Source organism: Melozone crissalis, unplaced genomic scaffold (genome assembly GCF_028551555.1).
Source record: "Melozone crissalis strain CALT ecotype California unplaced genomic scaffold, PUWL_Pcris_2 ptg000107l_1, whole genome shotgun sequence".
Taxonomy (NCBI): Eukaryota; Metazoa; Chordata; class Aves; order Passeriformes; family Passerellidae; genus Melozone; species Melozone crissalis.
In genome coordinates, this window is record NW_026535884.1 from 1,829,478 (window position 1) to 1,843,444 (window position 13,967).

At 42.1% G+C, this 13,967-nt stretch overlaps 1 protein-coding gene across 1 annotated transcript in view; it reads left to right on the forward strand.

Moving 5' to 3' along the window:
* PRDM2 (PR/SET domain 2) overlaps window positions 1–13,967 on the forward strand; it is a 61,773-nt gene that overhangs the window by 23,473 nt on the left and 24,333 nt on the right. The window contains exon 6 of the mRNA XM_054291879.1: window positions 896–1,022. Within this exon, the coding sequence (XP_054147854.1) occupies window positions 896–1,022 (127 nt within the window). The remainder of the gene's footprint in view (window positions 1–895; window positions 1,023–13,967) is intronic.

Genomic DNA, 13,967 nt, shown 5'->3' on the forward strand with positions numbered 1-13,967 from the left:
TCGGTGCTGTTCTGTGTGTGTGTGTGTTACAGTCCATGATGAGTGTTTTGGATGGGTTTTTGGGGGGTTTTTGGGGTAATTTGGGGGTGGTTTTGGGCCGTTTTGGGGTGAGTTTGGGTGTTTGGTGCTGTTCCATGCGTGTGTGTGAGGTTTCAGATTGGTGTTGGGTTGTTTCAGGGTGTTTTTGGGTTGGTTTTGGGTTGTTTTGGGCTGTTTTGTGTGTTGGTGCTGTTCCGTGTGTATCTGTGAGGTTTTGGGTTAGTTTTTGGCTGTTTTGTGTATTGGATGCTGTTCCGTGTGTGTGTGTGTGTGTGTGTGTGTGTGTGTGTTACAGTCCATGATGAGTTTTGGGGTTGTTTCTGGGTTGGTTTTGGGTTGTTTCTGGATATTTTTGGGTTGTTATTGGCTATTTTGTGTGTTGGGTGCTGTTCTCTGTGTGTGTGTGTGTTACAGTCCATGATGAGTTTTGGGCTGTTTTGGGGTTGGTTTTGGGTGTTTTTGGCTGTTTTGGTTGCTCGCTGCTGTTCCGTGTGTGTCTGTGAGGGTTTGGGGTGTTTTTGGGTTGGTTTTGGGTGGTTTTTGGGTTGTTTCTGGCTGATTTGGTTGCTCGCTGCTGTTCCGTGTGTGTCTGTGAGGTTTTGGGGTTGTTTCTGGGTTGTTTTGGGGTTGTTTTTGGGTTGTTTTTGGCTGTTTTGGTCGTTCGCTGCTGTTCCCCGTGTGCCCGGCGCGGCCCGCGGCGCTCCCTGCACTGCGCCCTCCGCCCGCCAGGGGGCGCGCGGGGCGGCGCCCTCGAGGCTCGGCGGGAGCAGCGCCGTGGGCGCCGCCGCGGCCGCTCCCCGCCCCGCCAACAACGCGCGCTCTGATTGGCCGCGCGCCCTGTGTTGTGTCCCGGCAGCCAATCGCGGCGGGAGAGGAGCTGTTGGTGTGGTACAATGGCGAGGACGACCCGGCGATAGCGGCCGCGATCGAGGAGGAGCGAGCGAGCGCCCGCAGCCGCCGGCACTCCCCGAAGGCCCGCAGAGGTACGGAGCGCACCGGCCCCGCCGCCGCCAGCGCGCGGGGCAGCCCGGCCCGCGGCCGCCGTGACCTTCCGCGGCCCGAGACAGGAGGGTGGGGAGGGCCCAGCCCGGCGCGGCCCGGCCGGCGGCGCCGCGGGCGGAACGTGGAAGTTGCGGCTGGAAAAGTTGGGAGAGGCGGCGGCGGCGGGCACGGGGAACGGCCCGATCCGCTCCGCTCCGCCCGCGGGGCCGCGGCAGCCGCTGCGATCCCGTGTGGGGCTGGGGCCGAGCCCGCCGCAGCCGCGGTGCCTCCTTGGGAAAGGGAGCGGAGTCCGGACCGGCCTGATCCCTCACTGGGAGAGCGAGCGGAGCTCGGGGTGCCCCGATCCCTCACTGGGAGAGCGAGCGGAGCTCGGGGTGCCCCGATCCCTCACTGGGAGAGCGAGCGGAGCTCGGGGTACCCCGATACCTCACTGGGAGAGCGAGCGGGGCTCGGGGTGCCCCGATCCCTCACTGGGAGAGCGAGCGGGGCTCGGGGTGCCCCGATCCCTCACTGGGAGAGCGAGCGGAGCTCAGGGCTGCTCCCATCGCTCCTTGGGAAAGCGAGCGGAGCCCGGGGTGCCCCGATCCCTCCTTGGGAAAGAGGACGGATTCCGGGATACCCCGATCTCTCCCTGAGAGAGCGAGCGGAGCTCGGGGCCGCTTTTCACATGCGGGAGGAGGAGGCTGAGCCCGGGGTACCCTGATCCCTCCTTGGACAAGCGAGCCGAGCCCGGGGTGCTCCGATCCCTCTGTGGCAGCAGGAGCTGAGCTCAGGGTGCTGCGATCCCTCCCTGGGAGAGCGAGCTGAGCTCGGCTGCCCCGATCCCTCCTTTGGAAAGGGAGCGGATTCCTGGGCCGCCCCAATCCCTCCCTGGGAAAGCGAGCTCAGCTCGGCTGCCCCGATCCCTCCCTGGCAGGCTGAGCCCGAACCCGGAGCTGCCCCGATCCCTCCCTGGCAGGCTGGGCCCGGAGTTGCCCCGATCCCTCCCTGGCAGGCTGGGCCCGGAGCTGCCCCGATCCCTCCCTGGCAGGCTGGGCCCGGAGTTGCCCCGATCCCTCCCTGGCAGGCTGGGCCCGGAGCTGCCCCGATCCCTCCCTGGCAGGCTGGGCCCGGGCCCGCGGCCGCCGCTCTCTCCTTGGGCAGCGGAGCCGAGCCCGGGGCGGTCCCGCTGTGGAGGTCGCGGCCCAGCCCGGGCCCGCTCCGATCTTTGGGAAGGGGAGACTGAGCCCAATGAAGAATTCCCTTCCTGTTCTTTCCCTGCGGTTTTTGATTGCTTGTTGTTTCTAGGCCGATTTGCTGGTTCTGGAATTTGGCAGGATGGGAATGGCTGCTCCTGGCTGACTTGGGCCGGGGAGGGAGGGTGGGACAGAGTTTGGGGTGCTATAACCGCATTATTCCCTCTGTGAATATGCATGTCAGAGCAGACATCCTTTATTTTTTCCATTACTAATTCAGCAGCAGGGTTTTTTAGAGTGCGTGTGCCTCCACGCGTGGCCTTATATAACTGACATTTTGCCTAACGTTTTAGGCCAAAATCACAACAAAGCCTTGACTTACAGGGACTAGATATAAAAAATGGAAATATTAAGTTGCAGCACAGATGTATCAATTCCTCTTGCATGGCAATATGTACATTTTGATATTCTCAAGAAGCTACAAATGAACTGAAAAAAGATAATATTTTAAGAAGCATCATTATAATTTTGTAAACTTAAAATGTAGGTCCTGATCTTACAGGTAATGCAGATGACTGGAACTCAGATTGGAAACAAGGGCAGATATTGAAAACATTATTGTGTGAGTATTTTATTTGAGACTGAGAAGAGAGGACTGTAGTGCAACACAATTATTTTGATAGTGTTTCATAGGTTAGGGAAATACAAGCTGAAATTCAAGCATTGAGTTTTATTTTATAATGAAAAAGCATATTTAGCACATATATAAGCAGCACTTGGTAAATTACAGGCTGTATTACATTTTTTCCTAAATCTGCATTATTTTAGCACATGGAATTTATGTGCCTATGATTTACCTGAAAAGCTAGAAAAACAACCTGCAAGCATTTGATTATATGATAAATCAGCAAAGCCAGACAGAATAATTTCTGAGGTTATTTTTCATGGCATAGAAGTTTGATTTGCATTCATGAAGTTATAGGTAAATATACCAGTAAACTAATTTGGTTTCTGGGTTTTGATTTTGAGCTCTTTTGTAGGTTTTGTGTTTTAACTGTTAAGGATTTTACAGATTTCATAATTGGGAACAGTAAATGTTTTCCCCCTTTTTATAAACACAAGCTCCTTACTGAGGATCACAATTACTGAATAAAAAGCAGCCCAGCAAAAACCAACTCCAAGCACAATATTCATGAAACATTTGAGAATAACCAAGAATAATCTATTTATAGAGTTATACACTTTACTCATGAAGCAGAAAGACCAAATTCTCAGTATTTAGTTGATTTAAATTGTTAGATTAAAGTTTCAGCTATAAAATGATAAGGCAATTCATTGGATGTTTTGAAATTTTATAGTGCTGTTATTTACAGGGTTCATTGGATTTTTTTTTACTTTGCATTTACTCTGTTATTTTAGTGTTTATAGTAACATCTGCTGATATTTGCAATTCACAGCAATCTTTTTTCAAGAAATAAACACCTTTTTTTCCTGCAGTGAGGATTCCAGCATGGTTTCTGCTCATATCCTGCTTTTGTAGATTCAGCTGCATCCTTGGATGGGGAAGTTTCTTAACCCTAGACCTGAGGGGTTTGAGGAAATAAAGGAAATTATGATGAACATGATTGAAAAGTAATTAAATTAAAAATAGATAGTTCTAATTGTATGATACAAAGGGATAGGAGGAGAAAGATTTTTTTTTTTGTGAATTAACTTTATGCATGTGAAAAATTGGGAGTCAGTATTAAGGTAATATTTGAATTAAATAGCAATTTAAGAAACTTGCTAGAGAGGAGCTCCTCCAGAGGATTGTGAAATTTGAATTCATTAGTGACCTAAACAGATCAATACATTTTTTAGATTTTATTTTGGCCTATGTTGCACGCTGTTGTCTTACATATTAGAAGAAAATATAACCAAGTAAGAATTGTTAAATTCTAATAATTGTGAATTAGTGTGTCCTTTAGGAACACATTTTCCAGAAAAGTAAAGTGACAGTTCAGTACCTTAGGAATGACTAGACAAGACATTATTTGGGAGCTGTATTATGATACAGACCATGCAGTTATTTTTAAATTTTATTTTGGCCTGTGTTGCACACTGTTGTCTTATGTATTGGGAAGAAAATATAACCAAGTAAGAATTGCTGAATTCTAATAACTGTGAATGAGTGTGTCTTTTAGACATTTTTGTAGAAAAAAAGTGACAGTTTAAAACCTTAGGAATGACTAGACAAAACATTATTTGAGAGGTATATTATGATACAGACCATGCAGTTATTTTAAAATTTTATTTTGGCCTGTGTTGCACACTGTTGTCTTACATATTGGGAAGAAAATATAACCAAGTAAGAATTGCTGAATTCTAATAACTTTGACTGTGTGTGTCTTTTAGACATTTTCTAGAAAAAAAGTGACAGTTCAATACCTTAGGAATGACTAGACAAAACATTATTTGAGAGGTGTATTATGATACAGACCATGCAGTTATTTTAAAATTTTATTTTGGCTTGTGTTGCACACTGTTGTCTTGCATATTGAAAAGAAAATATAACCAAGTAAGAATTGCTGAATTCTATAACTTTGACTGTGTGTGTCTTTTAGGAACATATTTTCCAGAAAAGTAAAGTGACAGTTCAGTACTATAGGAATGACTAGACCAGACATTATTTGAGAGATGTATTATGATTTAGTGATGCAGACCATGTAGTTATTAAATAAAACTCCTAATTATTCTGTATTCAGTAAAACAAATATCCTTTTGAATTTTTAATGCATCTTAGGTCTTGTGCTTGAACATAAGTTAGGTATGAGATAGATGGTTTAGGTTAGAGTTTAGATATTTATCATTTGACAAATCCCCTTGTTCTGCCATCTGTGTAATGAACCCTGGACAGAAGAAGTGCCCATCCCACAGGTATTAAAATGGGCTTCCATTAAAAATGGAGGTTTTCACTGCTGTCCTGTGTTCCTGGTGCAGGAGGAATCCTCTCTCTGAAGGAAGGGTGGAATTCTCTGTGCTGTGAGTCAGCCTGAGCCAGAAGGTGCCCACAGAGCTGCTCACCCTGACCTTGAGCTGCCCTGTGTGCCATGATCCCTGACACAGGGACCATAATCTGCTTTAGGTGCATCTGGGATGGCACCTGGCATTTCCTCCAGGTCCCCATCTCCCTCCTGGCATATTTTGGGTTTATGTTCTGCATTCATATTTTTGGTTTTGTGTTCTGCATTCCAGCTGCTTTGTAGTCCCCAGGTGTTGGTGTTTGATGGCTCCTGCCTGGCTTGGCTGTAGCTTTTCTTAGCTGGAATAACTCTCCTACATCTTCTACCATGCACAGCAGCTCAGGAATCCTGGAGGAAAAAGGCACTCATTGCATTTGTTTTCATACATTGGAACAGTGTGATCTTCCTGAGGTGCATTTGAGATGAAAAAAGAAATTTAATAGGATGATAAGGTGTTGAGAGGGATGGGAATGCAATCCCCAAAAAGGAAAACCTGAACTTGAACTGGGTACCATCACAGATTTTTATCAGAACCAAGCTGTTATTGCTGCCTTAACTACACAGTTCAGAGCCAGCAGCTGCCAGTGCAATAGCTGAGATTAATTTTTTTTGTTTCTTTTGCATTTTCTGAAATATTTTTGTTAAATATTTATCATTGTTTCTCCCAGGTTGTAGTTAATGTGCTGCCTGCCAAGCTTGTAGGGAAATTTGCTCAATCAAATGCATTAGCACAAGATCTTTCATTAATTCTCCTTCTAAGGGAATTAAAAAGAGAACAGCTTGGGTTCACTTTGCAAGTTGGGCTCATGTGTCCTTGAGAGGAGTAGTGTGGATGTTTTATTGTGTCATCCAGGTGTTTCTTGCTTTTCTTGTGACAGGAATAATTTGTAGCAGTGAGCAGTAACATCAACAGAGCAAATGAAGCCTCTGGCTTCAGACTCAATCTTTCTGAAAAAAAAGTCACTTTTCAGTAGCTAAAGTATTTTTTTTTAAGGAAAAGATGGTCATTTTTCAATGGTCATGCATAAAGATATCCAGTGTTTTTATCAGGCTGTAGTCTGCTTTAAAGCTGCACAGGCTCCAAAGGCTAAAATCTCATTTCTGTTGTGGATTATGTGGCAGATCAAAAATCTGGTTTTGAGGGAAGAAGATACTGATGTTAGGATGAAAGCTTGTCTTGCTCCATGCTTGGGAGTAATTCCTCTAAAAGAGCCTTTTTTGGGGAGAGCAGAGGGCAGTGCTTTGTTTTCCTGTGCCTGTTTCTGTCTCTGGATGCACTCAGGCCCTCTCTGTGTTCCCCTCATGTCCAGCAGCCCTGGGGCTCCTCAGTGAGAGCTGTGGAGGCTGCACTGCTGCCCTCAGGCTCTCCATGGGGGGAAAATCTCCCATTTCATTCTTCCAGAAGCAAATCCTGCATAATGCAGGGTTGTGAGACCAAGTGACCTCTCAGCCACACTTGTGTCAACTCCTGAAATATTTTGCTATTGTAGTTCAGGCAAAGCACCTGCACCAGGGTCACCTGTGTCCTGGACAGCCCCTGCTGATTGTTCAATGTGGTTTTAAAACCTCAAAGCATTGCTAATAAATCTTTTAAAGCTTTGTTACCTTCAATGGTTCTATTCAGGCAGAGCATGAACTGTGGGGTTCTCATAATAACTGGCCCAGGGGCAGAGTGAGGTGAAGGTGGGTGAATTAAAATCAGTTATTGGCTGTTACAAATAATTCTTGTGCCTTGGTTTATATCAGGTGAATGCAAAGTGCAACTTCAGGCTTCTGCTTCCCACATGTAAATAAACTGTGTCACCCTAAGAGTTAGTGTTTTTCTCTTGTCCCAAAGTGTGGCTGTTGCTGAAACAGTGTCACATTGCTGCTGAGGAACATGAAGATGTAGGGATGAAATAAACAGGTTAAATTCTGTGATAGCAAAAATCCTTGCAGGCTTTATTTTTTTGTTAATGATTTCTTAGGAACTCTCATATAGTTCCAGATAATTAGCTGTATGTGAGAGTGCCATAAATATTCATCCTGTTTATAAAAGGTAGGCCTTGAATTGCCATCTGGATGTCATCCCAAATGGAAATCATGGTCAAGTGATGCTGTGATTGTCTGCTCTTGAAGTTACCCACATTTATGAGGTTTGTACTTGGACTAAGTCTAAAAGTTTGTTTCTGAACAGAAAAGAGCTTGTGAGGAAAATGATTGTGTGTGAGTTGGAATGTAGCTTACAGAGGGATGTGTGAGTGCTACATTTGTAGCCAGGGTATCATGAAATGATATTGTTATCTAAGCTCTACTTCCAATAAATGTAATGAAAAACTCAGATAGGAGCTCAAGGCTCCAAAATTTCCTAACCAATGACTGGGAAAAGACAATGGAGGAAGGAGGAAGTCATCAAGATCATCTCGAACGAAGTGCTACAATGGAATTTACTTTGATTTGCAGTAAGGTTTTTACAACTCCAGAAGCACCATTTGGGATGCCAAGGGACCATATCTCTCACAGAAGCATCTGTCTGGAGATAACTTGTACATTTGAGGTATTCTAAGCAGTGCAGGTTTTCTTTTAATCCCCATAAATGGGAGCCTTTGACAGGGAGACTTTTATTGCTTTAAATTCCCATCTTCAGCTCTCCAGCAGTGCCCCCAGTTCCAGGACAGCTGCTCTGGCCTTTTACAACAGTGAAATTGGTGTCACTCATTCCAGCCTTGCTCCTGCCTGTGGGTTTAAGAATGGCAGAAAATAAGCCTTCATTTCAGGAATTTAAAAATAAATTACCTGTATTTAAGAAAATCAAAAATTCAGCTCTGAATTGCTGTGTTGGCCCCTTAAACTCTGTGTTTTTAAGTATAAACTTTTGGAAGTACTACAAGCACCTTGCACACATTGTTACTTTATCTCTGTGGGGTTTTTGTGTTTGACTTAAAATAAAAATAACAATCTGGCCTTCGTGGTTGTTACAAGCTGTATTTCTAGCTGCTAACTTCTGCTTAAAGCAGGTGTATGGAGTTACCTAACAGAATAAAAAATTCTTGGGTTGGTTGGTAACTCAGATTCTAAAGTGTTCTGGATTTTTTTCATATTTTTGCATTTTTAGTCATACTTCCTTAGACTGCTTTTCTCAAGTTAAAAAAGTCAAATAAATCTAGAGCACAGTTGTGGCATTTCCCAGCAAATTTGCTAATGCTGTCTTCAGTTACATAATCCACAGTGGGAAGTGAAATAAGGCACCAGGCAACTTTCTATTATTAATCAATTTTTTCTTTCACTTGATCAGGATTAGCTTTGAAGCAAGGAATGACCTGGAAGAAAAGCTGTTTGATATTTCACTGCTATTTTTTAAAAATAATCCACTGCATTTGGAAATTATTCTCCTCCTTTCTTAGTAAATGCTGTTTTGATTTTCCTGAAAATAAGTTGAAATACTGGTTTGCCTGTAGAAATATTTGTGTTGGGATTCTCCTAGACTTTCTTAGACCATTTTCTTCTGACTCATAGAATTGTTTAAACACTTCTGTGTAGAAGATGTAGAGAAAATTTAGTGATTGCTTTTTTAGGGAAGAGCTTTGAGATAGATTTGGAGGATTTGTTCCGAAATAGGAGGGGGATGAATTCCTGCAGAGCAGAATAGGCTCTGTTTTCCAGAGACAAACAAGAACTGATGTTTTCTGTTCCTTCAATATTTAGTGATTTAGAGTTGACCTGTTGCTTATAGAATATAATATTATATAAGATATATATCTATATATTATATAAGAATTTATATATATTCTTCTATAATATATAGATATATATCTTATTTATATCTATATATTAGATATATTCTTATTATATATATTCTATATATATAGATATATGTCTATATCTTTTATAAGAATATCTATATATTATATAAGAATATATATTATATAATATTATATAATATAAGATAACAAATTCAATGAGCTACTGCCTGCCTTACATCTCAGTAAATCTGGGTGAGTTTTGCTCACACCAATAATCCTTTCTTCAATTGCTTTGTGTTCCTCATGAAGCCAAGGCTTTACCAGCCACTCTTGCTCTTGCTGTGCTTTCCTGACCCTCCTGTGCAATCTCCCCCTTCAGGGTTTGTTTCCCACTTGGAGGCTCTGGGGATTATGGTGGGTGCAAGGTAAAGTCAGTTATTGACTTTCAGTGTATTCTTATTTTATTTGCCTCCAGCTTGAACCATCTTTGTATTTAGGGAAGGCTTTAAGTTCTTGTAGTAAGAATCTTGTGTAGCTCTTAATCATTTCTGTTGCCTTCCTCTAGATTTTTTTTAGTGCATCATCTTCTCAAAACCATTCGATCAGAATTAATGGGAATAATATTATATAATTAGCTGTACTAAACTTTTTATTGCAATTTACCATAATTTTACATTGCCCATTTATTTTACTTGCATAATTTACAGGGAATATCTTATACTGAGGTGTTATCTGCAGATCCCCCATATAATTTACTGTGCAGTGGTGAACAATCACATTGAACTTCAGGAGTGTGCACACAAAGTTTTGATAGCTGATTTATTCATGGAAGACATGCAGGCTCCATTTGAGTGTGTGGCTGAGAGCTCTGTTCTTTAATTGAAATCTCCTTCAGAAGGTAACTTGTGTTTGTCAGCTCTGAAGATTCCCACATTGCTGTATTACAAACCTGCAAAATAGCAAAGAAATTTTATATTTTGTTTATTAACTGTTCTGTATATTTTTCAAATGAACAAAAAGGAAAACCATTTGTAAGACTAGAGTCTATTTATTTTTTTCAATCTGTCAATTTATTTTGTCATTCCTGCCAAGAGCCTCACACAGATTGACAGGAATGACTGTTCTGAAGAATTCTACACTTGCTGTGTTGAGTTCCTCAAGGAAATGTTCCAGCAGACTGATTTTCTGCTTGGGTTTATTATCACTTATTGAAACAAGACTCAGTGGCATTTGTAGCTAAGAAATCAGGCAATGTCTGACCATTTTCTAGAAGTGTTTACTTGCCTTTTAATGTTCCAGCAGACTGACTTTCTGCTTGGGTTTATTACCAGTTATTGAAACAAGACTCAGTGGCATTTGTAGCTAAGAAAGTAGGCAATGTCTGACCATTTTCTAGGAGTATTTCATTGCCTTTTATACACTTTCCCCTTGGAAAATCACAATATTTATTTGGATCACCAGTGCCTGAGAGTTATTTTGGATGAAGCTTTCTGAGCACTTGGGAGCTTCCCAGCTGTTAAGAGTTAATTCTGTTGTTACACTTTGTTATCAGAGTTGTGTGAGAGCTTTTGATTGACTGTGATTAATGCTGCAGAACTTCAGAGAGGCTCTGTTATTAATGTGCTGATTGACATAAAATTATTCTAGTGAGAGCATTACAATAGCTGAAAATCCATCATCTTGATTCTTATTGCTGCAGAATGCCATGGAAATGAGTAGTCAGCTGTACATTATTGTAACTCTTGTTGAGAGTCAGGTGCCTCACTGGAGTCTCTGAGATACAGATCTGCTTTTGTTTGGCAGTCCATCAGAAACACTGTGACTGCTGTTTGTAAAAGTGATTTAATTCATGGAAATTTGGGAATATTTTCTCAGGCATCACCGTTATTCAGGGCTGAGTCCAATGCACACTCCCCTGTGTTGGTGCCAGTAAAATGCAGCCTGTGAGCTGTGGTGTGAGCAGCTCAGGGTGGTGAGAGCTGACCTCTCCAGCTGGGAAATGGGATCAGAGTGTTCAAACCCCACCCTTGCCATGGTTGGATCCTCAGCCAGGTCTGGAGAGGCTCCTTGGGCTTTTCCCAAGGAGTAGGTGAGTTGAGGCAGTGATTTGAGGAAAAAAAATGGACTTTCCTGCAAAATATTCCCTTTCAAGTTGCAGGTGAAGAGCAGCAAGTGCAGTGTTCCTGATCCTACAGACCCTTGGCAGGACTGCAAAAGCAAAGTGGACTTTGTGCTGAAACTTAGCTCAGAGCTCTCAAATCCTGAACTGTTGGGTGTTACCCCACTCAGATACCAGAGCTGGTTTTATTTTCTGGTTCCTTACCTGCACCTTAAATTGTCCAAGTTATGTCACAGTGACATTTCTGTACTCTTAGTGGATGTTTTACACTAAATTTGTCCAAGTTATGTTACAGTGACATTTTATTACTGTAGTCTGTCTTAGTTGATGTTTTACACTAAATTTGTCCAAGTTATGTTACACTAACATTTTATTTCTGTAATCTGTTTTAGTTCTTTGAAACTAAACTGTTTAAAACTAAAATTTCTAGTTTTAACCCATTTAGATCAAATTAGATTATCACCTCACATGTAGCAGTTAGCTGAGCAGAAGACAAGTACATCTGTGCTCTGATGTTTGTTTTCACTGTTTGAAAAATGGAAGAAGTTGCTGTTCCCTGTAATAACTTCATGAGCCTGTGACCTTGCTTGGTGTCCCAAATGAAGCACATGGCAACTTGCTCTTGTCTGGTTTGGGGCATATTATAAATTTAGAACTTCTGTTGTTGGTCTTGTTAACATGAGCAGCAACTGTTGCTGTTGTGCTGTAGCACAGCCCTTTTGAGAAATGGACTGAATGGGCAACTGGAGGATTACAGTTTCTTTGGAAATATAATTCAGTGTATCTCATGTTATCAGAGAGGGCTGACAGGCCTTTCTCTAAGAAACATCAGTGGGCTGTGGCTGAAATGAATGAAGCACTTTGTTTCACCAAGGAAGTGAAGCAAATCTTCCACCATTTCCCAGCAGATAAAAATATTTTGGTGAGTATATTGTACATTAAAATGATGAATTTAGATAGTCAACATAGTATTATCCTATTTTATCTACTTCTGTAAAGGACCTGCTGTGATATTCTGCCATATGACCTTGGATTTGTCACTCTGAAGCTGGAAGGAGATGAATATTTCCAAATTTAACAGATACAGAGGAGCAGAGTTTTCATGCTGCAAATATGTTTTGACAGGAGTTGGTTATTAACAATTAATGTTCTTCGTTAGTTTGGAGACCCAGTTGAGAAGATACTGTAATGTTTTTAATGGGGACTGGTGGAAATGCGCTGCATACCTGTACTGAAGAAATAGAATAAGGTTAAAGGAAAGAAATTTGGAAGTGGATGTCAAAGAGTGGGTGAAATACACTGTAAAACACAGAGGGGTGATTTACTGGGAATACTTGGAGAAAAAAATCTGAAAAGTGGTAACCATAAACGACATGAAAATTTTGAATAAAATGAATAACAGAACAAATCTGAGTGAGTGTCAATGCAAACATTGAGTATGACCTTGTGCAGTTGTGAGGGGTTTAATTTTATCCCTGGCAGCTTTAGCGTGGTGGTTGCACTGTCTGTGAGAGGCTTTGCTCCTGTTTCTCAGGGTGGGGACTCCTGTTTCAGCAATCCTTGGGACACAAAGGCAGCCCTGTCCTGGGGATGGCACAGCTGTGTTCTCCAGGCAAAGCCAGCACCCTCCTCAGGCAAACATTTGCATCAGTGTTGGTTTTCCCTGCAGTGACAGCTTTTCATGTGAGGCACAGAGGGAAAATTGCCCTGGATAGTGACACCACCTTGATCAGCTGTGTGAGAAGAGCTCTGGGTCTGCAGTGGACTCAAAAGTCCTTTTTTTCTATTCTTTTTTTTTAATGTCGCTTATTTGTGTGACTGCTGCTGGATTGGAACATACCTGGTTTGTCAAAGAGCAGAATAAAATGGCAGTAAAGGCCTAAGTAGTTACTTTTGAGGATAACTTAGCTAAAACCACAGATGTTTTTGATGTGATTCTCTCAAATATTCAATGATCCAAATAGGGCCATGACAAATATTTGGAGTTTTTATTACAGATTAAGGCAGACTGATCTAGTAGTGCTCATTTTAAAAACTTGCTAGTACAGGGAGTTGTGTGAGGACTTCCATTACCTTTAAATGCTGCTCTCAAAATAGATGGTATTTCTAACTATCTGAGAGAAACTTCATTTCACAAACATTTTGGAGCAAACTCTAGTGACTGGAAGCAACATTTTCTGGGCTTAGTTAAAGCTCTGATTGGTTAAAGCAGAGATTTAAATTTAGACATTCTCTGTATTAAATACACAATTTGGGTGCTCTATTTTTAACTGAATTTTAAATAAAAACTGGCTAAATATAGAGAACAGTTATTTCTGGAAAGTTGTGTGCCAGCTGACATTTCTTTTGCTGCTGCTTTTGTCTTTATGCTTAGCAAAACAAAAGCTGATGGAATAGAAGTACAGAGAAGAATTTTCATCATATTTTCTGTCCTGGGCTGGCTGTGGGAGCTGTGGCTGCCATGGAGCAACTTGCTGGAATTTATAGTAAATGGGGGGAGGCAGGAAAATACCAGGAGTTGGAGAGATTGAGAAAGTCTAGAGCAACTCTGATCCCATTTTTGTGTCCCCTTTCTACTGTTTTACAAATATTGGCATAAGGGCAGAAATAACATTTTCAAATCTTGCTAGGATTAAAGCTCTCCATTTAATTATTTATACTTAATTGTTCCATCACAGCTCTTGTGTGAGTTAAAATTGCATGGAATTAAACCTTTGTTTGCCATGCCTTGTAATTGTTGGGTGACATTCTGTACTACTTAAGTCATTAGAAGTCTTGTAGTGTGTAAATTTAAGACTTCCTGGGCTGTGCACTCAGGTTAGTCAGGAGGCAGAACACGTTGGGGATTGGAATGAGATGCTGCAAGAGTGGATGACATACTCTGGCAGACAGTATAAACTGGTTTTGT